Here is a 15,199-nt window from a genome sequence, read left to right as displayed (position 1 = left end):
GCGTGCCTGTAGTCCCAGCTACTTGGGAGGCTGAGGCAAGAGTATTGCTTGAACCGGGGAGGTGGAGGTTGCAGTGAGCCCAGATCTCACTACTGCACTCCAGCCTGGAGACGAAGCGGGACTCTGTCTCAAAAAAAAAAAAAATTAAAGTTAGACATAATGGAAATGAATGCACTAGAACTTCTAGGGAGACAGCTAGTTTCTTCTACCACCAAACCCAAAAACACAAAACAAAACCAAGGAAAAAAAGTAAAGATATCTCTATAAATGCTCAAAACATTTCAAAAGTGATTTACTAAAGTACTTAGAGGAGCATGCTCTAAATTCCAAAACACCAGTGGGATTGTGTCATCACTTTCTAATGTTGTTTAAATGGTAAGACATACGTAAGACCTCAAATAGGTATTGGAGGGTATTAAATAAGTCATTCATAAATGAATTTTATTTAATTAATTAGTATATACTTGAAAATGAATACTCATGCAGTATACAATATTTAATTTGACTTAGAGTTTATACTATATTCTACATAATATATTCCATTATCAGGAGTGTTGTTTCCCATTATAACAATGATAAATGGTAAAACCATATTCTACTTCTATATTTTGCAATAATAACATAATCTAGAGTCAAAACCTAAAACAAAACAAAAAAAAGCATAGAGAACATTCCAGTTGTTTTGAAAATGTAATTGAAAGAATGGATTTATGAAGTATTAAATAATCATAAATAGCTTCCCCAGTTACAAAAGAGCCTACTGAATTTGACATTGTGTGGAAAGGAAAATATATAGATGGTATTGTCAACATGTTTTCATCATTTCAGATTTTTTGACTCAGAGGGTCTTGTTTACAATATACTTCTAGTATCTGAATACCTTTATTTTTTTCCAATTATCTATTATTTTTTATCACTGAAAATATAAATAACACATTTCTTAAAAATTATCTAAAAGAAATTATTAATTTCTGCCTCTTCTAATGAACTAGAAGCTCACAGTGCATTTTAAGTTCTTATTAATTTTAAAATGCTCTACTCATCACTTTGCTCATGGCCTCCTTTACGTCTTTGTTCCTGAGACTGTAAATCATGGGGTTCAACATAGGAATGACTGCTGTATAGAAAACAGCCACCATTTTCCCCTGCTCCACGGACTCCTCAGTTGGGCTTCTAAGATACATAAAGAAGAGAGTTCCATAAAATATGGTGACAGCTGTCAAGTGGGACCCACATGTGGAGAAAGCTTTCTTTCTCCCTTCTGCTGAGCGCATTCTTAAGATGGCAATGAGGATGAAAATGTAGGAGACAATAATGACCAATAAGGAATAAGAGAAGTTGAGACCTGCCAGTGTGCGCATCGTGTATTCTTTAATGAAAGTCCCTGCACAGGCCATTTTGATAAGAGCTGGATCTGCACAGTAGCAATGGTTGATCTCGATGTTTCCACAGAAGTACAAACCATGGGTCCAGAGTGTTGAGATCAAGCTGATAAAAAAGCCATATATATATGGGAAAGAGATCAGTCGAATACAGACAGTTCTTGACATTCTGCTGCCGTAAAGTAGAGGGTTTCCAATTGCCATGTATCTATGGAAAGCCATCACAGCAAGGATGAAGACTTCTACGTGGACAAAAGCGATGAAGAAAAAGCACTGCACTATACATCCAGGATAGGAAATGGTTTTGGTCTCAGATAACAAATTTTCCAACATTTTAGGAGTGATGTTAGAGGAGAACCACACATCTGCAAAAGACAAGTGACAGAGGAAAAAGTACATGGGGCTATTGAGCTGGGGACTGATCCTGATTAATATGATCATGCCAATGTTCCCAACCAAAGTGATGATGTAGACCAGTAAGAAAACCACAAAGAAAAGGAGCTGTAATTCAGGTTGACTAGTTAATCCCAAAAGAATAAATTCTGTCACATCAGTGAAATTGAACATTTTCTTGAATCTGATCCAGAGATAGATGCATTTTATCTAATAAAACAAATATAAATAAGTAAATGCATGCATGGAATATTATCACTCTATATTTATATTTTTCTAACTCACTTCCTTTCAACACCTTTGCTAGTTTTCCTTTTATCTCTCCCCTCTTCTTTCTCATACATGTTTTGTTAGCAGTATTTCCTTCTGCTACATATAAATATAAATATATATGCAAGATTTTTAAGCAGAAAGTGGTAAAATAATGCAAAAATTCAGAAATATAGTGATATAACTTAACGAGATCTAGTTTTTACATGCCTAAAAATAGAGATTTCAGAAGCATAATGTTTATTTTTGCCATATACTGGAAAGACAAAAACTTAACACTGGTCCTAACTTTCAGAAGGTGCTAACATTTTACTAAGTAGAGATTAGATGATCTATCACATATTAGTGTTTTATTTAAAGCGATGGCCAAGAAAATCTCCATAATGAGAAAGTTATATGGTACCTCCATTTAATCACCTTGCAAAATTGAAACAGTATTAGAAAAATGACTTGATAAAAATATATACATGCCTTAACATAAAATCATTACACATATCAAAAAAGAATAGTTTTTTAGTTAATTAGGCAATTATTAATTTTGTTTACATCATTCTAAAAAAATTTAATCACTGCTAGCCGTAACTCTGTTTTAAACAAGTCTGATAAACATAAACTCAAGCATCATCTCCTCTTTAGAATCTTATTCTCTGTTGGTTTTAAAGGATTAACAAATTCTATGCCAGTGTCTTCTTTCCTCTCTTAGAAGGGTGAGTAACATAAGAGTAATAAAATACTGGGCAAAGGACTACATTATTCTTCTCTAAGTATATAGCTTAATTAATAAAATCCATAAAATGTACAAGCAAGCTAAAAAATTGTTAAGACTTTAGGGAGAAAGGTATTTTTCGTTTTTGACTACATCAGTTTAAGACAGTTATCTTGATTCTCATTACCTTCTAGCAGAGTCTTATACTCTACTTTAAATATCTTGAGCTAATTTACAAGCAGCAGTTTTCTACTTATGCTACATTTATTCATGGACCAAGAGAATGCATGACTGATCATCCTCCATAAAACTACCCTATATTTGCCACCTAAAAGCAAGCTAGAAACATATTACTATCACTTCCCAGCTGGTCTCCATTGATGTTAAGCTGAGAGAGAATGAAAATTAATGACTCAGGTGATCCATTTGTTCCATTAGATATTATATATTAACAAAGTTGAAATATTTCATTAACAGTAAAATGGTTAGAGGTTCTTGGGTTTAATTTCGAGCTCTGCTACTCTGCTATCTAGTAGGTGTGCATTTGACCTTAGACCTAAGCCCTGTGTTTCAGTTTCTTCATGAGTAAATAGGGATACAGAAAGGGTATGCCTCAGGGAGCCATGAAAATTAAGAAAGATAATATACATGAAGTATCATAAAAGGATAAACTGATGAAAATGCCAAGCTGTATTCTTACTCAGTTATTTTTTTTTAATTTGAGATCCAATTTTCTTATTTGTAAAAATCATCAGATAGGTTAAACCCACTGACTTTCACTAATATTAAGCATTCTATAAAAATCTATTAACATAATCCCAATTATATTTTGGCATTCTCCTTTATGCCTTTAGAAAAAAAAGTTAACATTTTTGTTTTTTCTTAATAGTTTTTACTTTATCATCAGGTGACAAAAGAAGAGTCATAGGAAACATTTGGTTTCCTTCAGAGTTTTTGTGAAGAATCTTTCATTACACTGTACAACTTGAGTGTCCAATAATGGCTAAGAAAGTCATGCATTTGTGTGAAGAAGGTTCTGAACCTGTAATGGTCAAGAGAGTTACACATAAAAAACTCATATTAGGATTGTGTGTTTTTTGAATTACTATAAACATAATATTCGGATGAGTAAAAAAGTTTAATATGAATCTCAAATGTTCTTGTAAGTTAATTTTCTTTTCTTTTTTTTTTTTTTTTGCAAAATGGAAATGACTTCAGTAGAAATAGCTAAAATTTTATTTTAGAAATAAAAGACTTTGGCTTTTAGTTTTTAACATTCTCTGGCCTTGTTTTTTGAGTACTATATTTTAGTGTGTTATGTATTCAGAAAAAGAAAAGTGGTTGTAAAATGTAGTATTCATTTTAAAATAATTGAGGCCAGCAAAGTGGCTCATGCCTGTAATACTAGCATCTTGGTAGGCCAAGGCGGGTGGATCACCTGTGGTCAGGAGTTCATGGTCAGTCTGGCCAACATGGCAAAAATCCTTCTCTACTAAAAAAAAAAAAAAAAATACAAAAATTAGCCAGGTCTGGTGGCTGGCGCCTGTAATCCCAGCTACTCAGGAGGCTGAGGCAGGGAGAATTGCTTGAACCCGGGAGGCAGAGGTTGAAGTGAGCTGAGATCCTGCCACTGCACTCCAACCTAAATAACAGAGTGAGATTCCATCTCAAAAATAAATAAATAAATACAAAATAATAGAAATACACACACATAAATATGTATCCTACACACTTCGTAGTAACTATTGGACAAATCATGCACACACACATACACACAGATTCATACAATTTGCATAAAAACAACTGATATAATGGTTTCTCTATTACATAAATAGTGAATATTTTGACCTACTTCATAAAAGTATAAAGAAGATGAATGAGATATTACATGAGAAAATATCTTTAAGATATTCCAAAGCATAGTAGTACAACAATAGAATGTAGAAAATTATTTAAAATATTTTTCCACAGAACTTTTAGAGGCAATACAAATATACCTTGGATCAGTAACAAAAATTATACATTCAGCTCTAGCCCTAATAGAAACATTTAAAAGGAATATTTTTCTTTAAAGATTAGTATCTCACTTACAATACAGCATAATATGATTTGATTGTTTGCTTTAAAATAATGTTACTCATGTCTTGAAGATTGTTTCCTCTTCTGAAAAAAACATAAAGTTTTTGTAAGGATTAACTAAGATGATACAAGGAAAGGGTGTAAAAAATATCTAGCACACAGGAAACACTAAATAGAGTTAGCTGCTATTACCATACTTCTTATAATTGATTCTACCTTTATGCATTTATAATAACATCTTCATCAATTCCTTCTTACTAGAAGCCTTTCATCAAACCCTTTATTGGAAAGCAGCTTTGTTCCTGCCAAACTGTGTCACTCAATACAAAAACACACACTAATTTTAGATCATGTGTACAAGTGTATGCTCTTACCAGCTTAATTCATAATTGGAACTAAATGTCCTTGGTCACATATTTAAGTGTAAGTCTCTTTTATTTAGTTTTGTTATTATTAATTTATTTAATGTTTTCCAGGAAACTCACTGTTTCACCTTTCTTGAATCAATAGCTATTACTAATACTCTATTTCTTGTCTGTGAAGACATGTCCCTTTTCCTGCTCCCTATCATCTGATTTCTGTCCTTCTGTCCTCATTCCCTAGTAATTGCCCTTATCTTAGATTTCTTATTATATACATGCTTCTCCCATTACTCATCTCTTTGTTGGAATTCACATGACAGAAATAAAAGAGAGATTGGGAAAATGTGACATGATTTTCATCCTTTCTTGGAAGGTTAGCAGTGATTGAAGGAAACAACATTATAGGCTTACTCTATGCACACATTCTGAGGAAACATTTTTTACAGCTTTGTTGATTTAGTTGGTGATTAAGAAAATATATATTTTATGAAAACATTTGTAACTGCCCTCTTTTCACTTATGGCCACTCTAGTCCAAAATATAAGAAAAAAATAAATAATATTGGTCTGCAGTCACTTAAATGCTCAGTGTGTCAATGAATAAAGTCAAGCCAAATTAGTTAAGTTTCCAAGAAGGTTTCAAATTTTAACAGACGTTTAATGACAAATTTGAATTGCATAACACAATGAGATTCCAATGGTTGATACTCTCATGAAATCCATCTAAGTTTACTATCGGTTGTGGTAAGATATATGTAGGGTGAACAACTGTCACTCAGTTTGTCTTGATATTTTCTAGTTTAGGAATGTAAGGTTTGCATCTTGGTAGACTCCATGGTCTTAGGCATACCAAGAAGGTTGGTCACCCTACAAAGTGTCAGAGCCCATTATATAAACTGCAAGGGACTTACAAGCTAGCTGTAACGAAGTGCTACCTGTAAGAGGGCAGAGAATTATAAATGACACGCAGAGCTGATACACAGAGCTGACTCGTTCTCTCAGGCTGTGTCCATGCAAAGCTCCAGCCAGTGAGGTTGGAGAAAGAAGAATGAAAAAAGAACCTGGTGGTTTCTAAGTAATGTAGAATCATTTATTAATGTCTGTGGACAAGAAGGCTTCTATGTCAATAACTGAGTTTGAAAACATATTGTTGGTATTGTATAGATGCTCATACTGCATAAAAGTTTAATTCAATGACTCCATACATGTGTATGATAGAAAGACAGAGACACAAAGAAAGAGAAATCAATGATATCACTTGTATTACCAAGAAAATATCTTTAGTAAATGAAACAGAAACACTATTTTTTTGGTTACCACTTAGTGACACTTGTGTGTAGGGTTTCCATTGTTCAGATAAAGTAATATACATTTCTTTGACTTATTGAATTGTAGTTCTTGCACTGGGAACATCAAGTCCAAAGCACTATCCACATCCAACTTCCATTGCCACAGAGAAGCCTTTCTAAAATACTTCCTATAAACCTTCCACAGAATTAGAAATCTTCCTACTAGAAATTAGGACAGCTTAGAGAACTGACAATTTAGACAGATTTTTTAAAAACACATTGATTTTCCCTGTGCATATACCTACCTGTGCATGGGGAAAAAAAATCTTCTTGGGAGCATCCCATCTGCCATGATCAATGAATAATTCAGAAGGATTTATAAGTGTTGGATTTCTCACTATGGGGCTTTCTCACTAGGGAATACAGGTAGAAACCTGAAGTAATTAAAATGTTACATATTGCATCATCTGCAATGTAAAGTGACCCCCAAAAGCAAAATGTCTCTCAACAGAATTAGAATTTTTAAAAACAAGAGTTGGGAAAACTTGAGATTTTGCTTTCTTCCTGTTTAAAATGTTTTCTAGGTATCCTAGGGACTGTGTTGTACTTGTTTGGAGCGGGAAAATGGCATCACACAGTGGAGTTTGTTGGGGGTCTAGAGGAGGGACAGTGGGGCATGAAGAGGTTGGGGAGGGATAACATGGGGAGAAATGCCAAATATAGGTGGCGAGGGAATGGAGGCAGCAAATCACTTACCTGTGCAACAACCCTGCATGATCTGCACATGTACCTCAGAACCTAAAGTGCAATTAAAAAAAAAGTCTTGTTTTCCCATGTGATAATAATCATGTCCATGTTGCATCAGCCACAACATATATTTGAAATAATTTAGACTTCACAATAGGCATACTACCACTTTTTTGTATTAATGAAGAAAGCCTCTTCCCTTTTAGAGTAAGATAATTAGAAAAAAAATGAGAGAATAAAGGAGAATACATTTCCTATGAATATGTCATTGATAAACACTAAATGGGCTTCTCCTTTCTGAAACAATTGATATAACTCTTTAAAACCAATTTAATTCCTAGGTTAGGGTTGATAATTTCCTATTGTTGTTTGTGTTGTTTTGTTCTTTTTTAATATTAAAAATAATTCCTTGATTTATTGTTTTTATTGATAAAACTGATTTCAAATCGCTATTTTCCTAGTCTTTATGGTTTCTACCACTTTAGGAGGAAAAATAAGTTAACCCGCTTGAGAAATATGATTTAAATTGATATTGACAAAGATAATTGTTTGAAAATGTAGTGGATATACTTTCAGTTCACAATCTCTGTATCGTAAAGCATGCAACTTTATTTCTCTAATTGAGCTTGATTAATATTTTGAGGTTCTGTTTTTTACTTTGGAAAAAACTAACTTGATTGGTTTCTCTTCCTGCTTTCCACAGGGCTGTGTCTGATTTCTAGCAGGTGAATGTACTCTAAAGCATTGAAAAACAATTGTTAGTTGTTGTTGTTGTTGTGGTGGTGGTGGTGGTGATGGTGGTGGTGGTGATGGCTGTTTCTGAGACAGGGTCTGCTCTGTCATCCAGGCTGAAATTCAGTGGTGTAACCTTGGCTCACTGCAGCTTCAAATTCCTGGGCTTAAGCCATCCTCCCACCTCAGTCTCCCAGTAACTGGGACTATAAACTGATTCCACCATACCCAGCTAATTTCTTTTTGTACAGTTTTTAGAGATGGGGTTTTGCTATGTTGCCCAGGCTGGTCTCAAACTTGGGGGCTTAAGCAATCGTTCCACTTCAGCCTCCCAAAGCACTGGTATTACAGGCATGAGTCACAGCACCTGGTGAAAAAGCACAATTCTTAATCTTGATGTCATCACCTATAGATATTGGCACTCATTTATTTATTCATTTATGCATTTATTGTGTGCCTGGAACATAGTCCAAAAAGTTGTATCTATGCTCATGGATCTTATATTCTGGTGATATATTCTTATTCTTATTTGATCACTGCTGAGTTTTCTGTATTCAGAACTTTGAGACCTCTTAATTTTTCCCCAATTGTACTTTATTTTTTATTTTTGGGAAGGGGTATCTCTTTGTTTCCCAGGCTGAAAGTGCAGAGGCACAATACAGGCCCACTGTAGCCTCAATCTCTCAGTCTCAAGCAATTCTCCCACCTCAGCTTCCCAAGTAGCTGCAACTACAGGCATGTGCCACTGCTCCTGACTACGTTTTTTGTTTGTTGGTTGGTTGGTTGGTTTTTTGTTTTTGTTTTGTACAGACAACATTTCAATATATTGCACAGGCTAATCAGCAATCCTCCTGCCTCGGCCTCCCATAGTGCTAGGATTATAGACATGAGCCACTCTGCCTGGCATTTTTTCCCCCAATTTTATACACTATTTTTCCTTCAAATAACACAGAGCATTTTAGAGCTATCATGCAATGCTGGATCACAGACTAGCCATCAGTATCTGAAGTGGCTGGGGGATGGGAGGCAAAGGAGTGTTGCGGGGCTGAGCCTGTGCAGTCTGAGGCAATGCCAGGTAGATAGTGTCAGAATTGAATTGAATTGTAGGACAAGTTGGTAACCACAGAGAATGTGGAAAACACACACACACACTAGGACCTGAAAGTGTGTGTGAGTGTGTTGAAGGTAAAACAGTTTGATTTTCTTTCAGTCATATATGATCATGGAATATTGACTCAATAAAATTATGGTCTAGAACAAAAGACTCTTTGGGTTATCTGTCAGTCAGTAAGATTCTAGTAAATGCTCACAGGTCTCTGAAGATCATATTCCCTTTTCTCCTAAGCATAACAATTAACAGGATAAATTGTACCTCTACGGGAAACATTGTTTTCAATCCAAATATATCTTTATTGAACTAATGGTTAGATATTATTAGTTAATAACAAAATGATGATAGTCATTGTATTTAAATTACTGCCTTATCCATGCCTTTAACTTTTAAAGCAGGGTTATATATGAGAAGAAACACCATCAGGCTTGGTCAGTGCTTAGAATATCAGGCACATCTTTGCTAGGTAGTACTTCTCTTACTATGCAGTAACTTAGCTTGTGATCCCTAACAGTTTTGTTTCTGTTTAGACTGGCTCTTTCTGGATAAATGCTGTGGGTTCTTCTTCTAGGGCATTCTAAAAATGATCAGGTTTCAAGCACTATTTCAGCAAGGCGCACACTTGTCAAGACAGATCACATCTGTGATTGGGATTTAGCACCACGGAAGGGGAGTTATAGAACCTCATGATTTCCATCAGGCTGAGAAGAATTTTTAGACGGTTGGGTAAACAGCCAAATAACCTGATTCCAACTCTTTCCTCATACTTGGATTTAATTTTATTTCTTATTTCTTTATTTTATTTTATTTTTTCAGAGACAGGGTCTTTCTCTGTTGCTCAGGCTGGAGTGAGTGGCTGAGTGGTGTAGTCACATCTCACTCTAACCTGGAACTCCTGAGCTCAAGTGATCCTCCCGCCTCAGCCTCCCAAAGTGCTGTGATTACAGGCATGAGCCACTGTGACTGCCTGGCTTAGAATATTTTTTTACACCATGGTTTCACAGTTATGAAAGCTCCCTTAGGACAATGGTCCATGAAGACCACAAGTCCTCTTTTGTTAAAATCCTGTCTCTATTAAAAATACACAAAAATTAGCCAGGCATGGTGGCATGCTCCTGTGGTCTCAGCTACTTGGGAAGTTGAGGGGGAAGGATTGCTTGGCCCTGAGAGGCAGAGGTGAGATTGTGTCACTGCACTGCAGCCTGGGTGACAGAGAGAAACCCCACACATCTCAAAAAAAAAAAAAAAGATATTGTAAGATACAATGTTAATAAATGGAGAAACTAAATAAGAAAATGTTAGCACACACTTGCTGTTCATTGATTTAACATCAGCAATGTTGACACTTCTCTAACAATCTCTAAAGATTAAGGAATATTGTAATTTGGCTGAGACCATATTAAAACCCTTCATGGTATCATGATGAGTGAAATGGAAGGAAAGTAAAAATATAGTAATTTACTTGCACTGGAGTGAGCCTCCCTGCTCATGTTCACATCTAAACACAACTAAACCTAAACATCATGATTTACAAAATAACTTTAATGGAATGACTATTATCAAAACAAAATAAGGCAAAAATTCAGTTTTGTTTAAGCCGCTATTTTTTGCAAGAAATGACACTTGCTGATACAAGCAGGCATGAGAATAAATAAATTGCCTAAATGGCATCTTCTATTCTTCCCATTTTAACCTGCTACTTACAGGAAGCTTAATCCAGTCAGCTACCTAACATAGAAAATTAGATATGAATTGTGCAAATGTAGCCTAAAATGTGACATCTAACCCAACAATATTATATCTCGATCTCATTACTTCACAAATTTTTAATGATATATTAGCATTTTCATTTTTCCAATTTTTGCCTTCCTATTGCTTTTTTAAATGCCTCTTTCACATCCTTATTCCTGAGGCCATAGATCATGGGGTTCAGCATGGGTATCACTGTAGTGTAAAACACAGCCACCGTTTTCCCCTGCTCCACGGACTCCTCTGTGGGGCGTCTCAAATGCATGCAGAAGAGGGTTCCATAGAAGATTGTAACGACTGTCAGGTGGGAGCCACATGTGGAAAAAGCTTTTTTTCTTCCCTCTGCAGCACGGCTTCTGAGGATAGCGACAAGGATGAACATGTAGGATGTGAGAATGATCAGAAGGGACTGGACATTGCTGTAGCCAGCTACTACATACGTGGACAGCTCCTTGCTGTACGTGTCAGAGCATGCCAGTTTGATAAGAGGAGGATCAGCACAGTAGAAATGGTTGATTTCATTAGCACCACAGAAGGAGAGGTTGTATGTTCTCAAGGTTTCCATCACACTGAGAAGAAAGCCATAGACATAAGGCACAATGACCAGGCGGACACAAACACCTCTGGACATTTTGCTACTGTAGAGCAGAGGATTACAGATGGCCATATAGCGGTCGTACGCCATGACCGCCAACATACAGTGCTCTGTAAGGACCACGGCAATAACAACATAGCACTGCACCAAACAACCTGAGTATGAAATGGTCTTCTTCTCCGATAAGAAATTTTCTAGCATTTTGGGAGTGACATTTGTGGAGAAACACAGATCTAGAATGGACAAACTTGAGAGAAAAAAGTACATGGGAGTGTGAAGTCGAGAATCAATTTTGATTAAAATAATCATCCCCAAGTTTCCTACCACAGTGGCTATGTAGACAAAAAGGAACAACACAAAGAAAGCCACTCGCAGCTCTGGACGGCTTGTCAGACCCAAGAGAACAAATTCTGTTACTTCAGTGTAGTTTCTTCTGGACGTTTCTTTGTCTCATAGGAGAGGCATTGGTCTGATTATCTAAGGAAAAGTAGAAACTTTTTAAAAATCACTAAGACCCTGGTTAAATATCATGCTTTGTATAAAAAGATCAAAAAGTCTTTAATTATGTTATCTCAGTAGCAGTTTTGTAACAAGGTGCATAGTTATACTATGAAGCAAGTCTAAACATTTCAACAAGTGGCTTCCATTTAGGCTAAATTGGTAATCACACTGTGTAATTAAATTGGAGACTTAATGCACCATTATAAATTGAAGTATTCCTATACTTTGGGAAATTTAAAAATCTAGATAATATGTTAAAGATAAAATTGTAATAGAGATTTGGAAATGCTTTGAACTTCTACTGACCTGCTTTCATATACATACAAAGCTACACAGAGAGGTGGAAAGGACTTTGAGGATAACTCAGGCAAAGTTCTTTATTCTGAAGATTGAGAAACTGAACCTCAGAGAGATGAAGTGACTTATCTCACTCAGACACGCATCTTATACATCCCCATTCAGTGATCTGCTAATATGCTATATATCTCATCAAGTTCAACTTACTGTCTTGAACCTTAAAGGTGTATTTATATATTTTGTTGTTCTTGGTAGTAGTGCTTTTGGTGGTGATGTGTATGTTGTTTCTTTGTTTTGTAAGTTAGTTTTTGGGAACTCGTAAATAAAGCCTTTCATTTGAGTCTTTAACATTGATTCATGTGTTTATAAGTATTTTTTCTAATTTCCACACCACAATTTAGCCTGTCTGTTGGGTTAAACATGTGTATTTATACTCCTTTATCAATATTTCAATTCTATACACAATTTAATATTTATTATCTTTGAGATTTCAGCCTATATTTTAATTTGTTCCTATATTTCAATTTCTCACTATTTTACTACACTCATGCTGCACAGAACCACTAGTAAAATCCCCTGCTTGGCTCACGTGCTCTTTCATATTTTTGCATAAGAAGTCCTATATCAGTGAATTTCCACTCCTCCATTATGTTAACCCTGATGTGTAGTTTAGTCATGAGGATAAAAGGAATTAACTTAATCACCTAAGATGATGAAAAAGTTATTTTCAGGTTCTCAATCTATACTTACTCACTGCTAATATCCCCAGAATAAGTGGTCTGACCTGCTTTGATGCCATTGCCACACAAATTTAAAAAGCCTTAAAAATGGGCCAGGTATGGTGGCTCATGCCTGTAATTCCAAAACTTTGGGAGGCCAAGACAAGTGGATCACTTCTAGTCATAAGCACGAGACCAACTTGGCCAACATGGTGAAACCCCATCTCTATTAAAAATACAAAAAATCATTCAGGCATGCTGATGCATGCCTGTAACCCAAGGTACTCAACAGACTGAGGCAAGAGAATCACTTGAACACAGGAGGCAGAGGTTGTAGTGAGCTGAGATCATGCCACTGCACTCCAGCCTGGGTGATAGAGGGAGGTGAGATTCCATCTTAAAAAAGTAAAAGAAAGAAAGAAAGAAAGAAAGAAAGAAAGAAAGAAAGAAAGAAAGAAAGAAAGAAAGAAAGAAAGAAGAAAGAAAGAAAGAAAGAAAGAAAGAAAGAAAGAAAAAGAAAGAAAGAAAGAAAAGAAAAAAGAAAAGAAAAGAAAAGAAAAGAAAAGAAAAGAAAGGCCTTAAAAAAATGTAGAGAGATTCTTTGTTCATTGATGGAAGGATTCAATATAATAAAAAGATCAATATTTCCTAAATGATCCATAGTCAATCAAATTCCAATCAAAATTCAATCACAATTTTTGTGGAAAAACTGATTCTAATATTTCCATATAATGGGAAGAGTCAATATCTCCCAAGGACAATAAGCAGTTACTTATTAGATATCAAAATTTTCTATAAAAACAGTATTCAGGATAGTGTGTTATTGACATGAAATTTTTAAAAATATATACTTTAACCAATGTTCCAGAACAGAAAGTCCAGAAGTGGCTGTATGTACATAGGTGATGTGACATATAACAGAGATGGAATTTCAGATCAGGGTTGGAAAGAGGGGCTATTTACTATTAGTAATTACTATTGGCTTAGTGGATTATTTAAATGGAAAAATTATTAAATTGTACCTTTACTTTACACAATGCACAGAAATTATTTCTAATTCCAGGTAGTGGTTTAATGTATAGTCACTGCATTTTGTAGCTTATAATTTATACAGACATTATATATTCACTGAACGTATCAAAAATTATTTTAAATATATATTCAATTAGGTTAAAATATCATGTGTTCATCTGTCACCAAATTTTGTTTAACAAACAATTTCAGTATACTAACAATTGCTTATAAAATGAAATTTACATCTGATTTGTTTTTCCTCATGGGGCAATTCAGATATTAGCAAATGTCATTATTAGAGAACTTGTCAGAGGCTGATAAAACTTACCTCTTCTGAGCAGGCTCAGGGACTCAATATGAATAGCTCTTTATTTTTTGCCTGATCTAAGAATATTAGACACATATTTTCTATAAAATTGTATGAGGTCTTACAAAAATTGTTAAGTTCTTATTACAGTGAGATTTTATAGTTCGAAAACTAATTTACTTTGCAAAACGATGGCAGCCATGCATTTGTTTATGCATGTATGCTTAGAGTAAATAATCACTGAGCATTTTTCAAGTTCTAGACATGGTGCTGGATGGTAGAAGTGGAGCAGTGGATAATATAGAGGAAATAAATTTAGTTAAGTGAGTAACCAGGCCCAGAGCATTTTATATTCTGGTCCTAGCTTACAACTCAGAAGCAGAAAAAAAAGAAGAGGAATCCTATATTATAATTCTGAAGAACAAGAGCAGCGCCCTTCTTCTATAATATTTTACTTTCCCAGGAAAATCTCTCTCTTCCTTCAATTGCATTGACTGGCTGGGTAATGATAGAAATTGTTTCCAGAAGTGTTAAAATTCACTTTATCTAATATTATTGCCTCCTTATCCTGCCCCAATGATTAACACTATGGGTTACTGAGGAAACAAATATGAACAAATAAGGATCTTGAATTCAAGCTTTCTCTGAGTTACAGACGATAGTGACAGGCACTCTAACAAAGATAAGAGATGGATGAGGAAGAAGAAAGCCAGCCAGCCAGGGTATCAGTGCCCTACTGTAAAGAATGCAAAAAAGGGCCAAGAATCTGGAATAATGCCTATGAATTGTAACTTAATTAGCAAGAGGAAGGCACAGTGCTTCTTTTAACTCTCAGATGATGAGCAACTTCTTCAGTACAAGATCTTGGTTTTAGTCCTAACTTAGTCTGTAATGAGCTTTGCAAATTTGCTCAGGTCTCACTGGTCATGTGGACATGCACTTTTAGT

General features: G+C 35.2%; 1 protein-coding gene and 1 pseudogene across 1 annotated transcript; both read right to left on the bottom strand.

Moving 5' to 3' along the window:
• Positions 1-1,025: 1,025 nt before the first annotated feature.
• Positions 1,026-1,949, bottom strand: LOC116554545 (olfactory receptor 5M3-like). The gene has a single exon (XM_032282465.1). It carries the CDS (start codon positions 1,947-1,949, stop codon positions 1,026-1,028), a length of 924 nt encoding a protein of 307 aa, XP_032138356.1.
• Positions 1,950-10,916: 8,967 nt separating this feature from the next.
• LOC116554543 lies at positions 10,917-11,879 on the bottom strand (annotated as a pseudogene).
• Between the last annotated feature and the right edge of the window lie 3,320 nt (positions 11,880-15,199).

This window comes from Sapajus apella, unplaced genomic scaffold, assembly GCF_009761245.1.
Source record: "Sapajus apella isolate SASKATOON/1434 unplaced genomic scaffold, GSC_monkey_1.0 scaffold14, whole genome shotgun sequence".
Lineage (NCBI taxonomy): Eukaryota > Metazoa > Chordata > Mammalia > Primates > Cebidae > Sapajus > Sapajus apella.
This window is presented reverse-complemented; position numbering and strand designations above follow the sequence as displayed.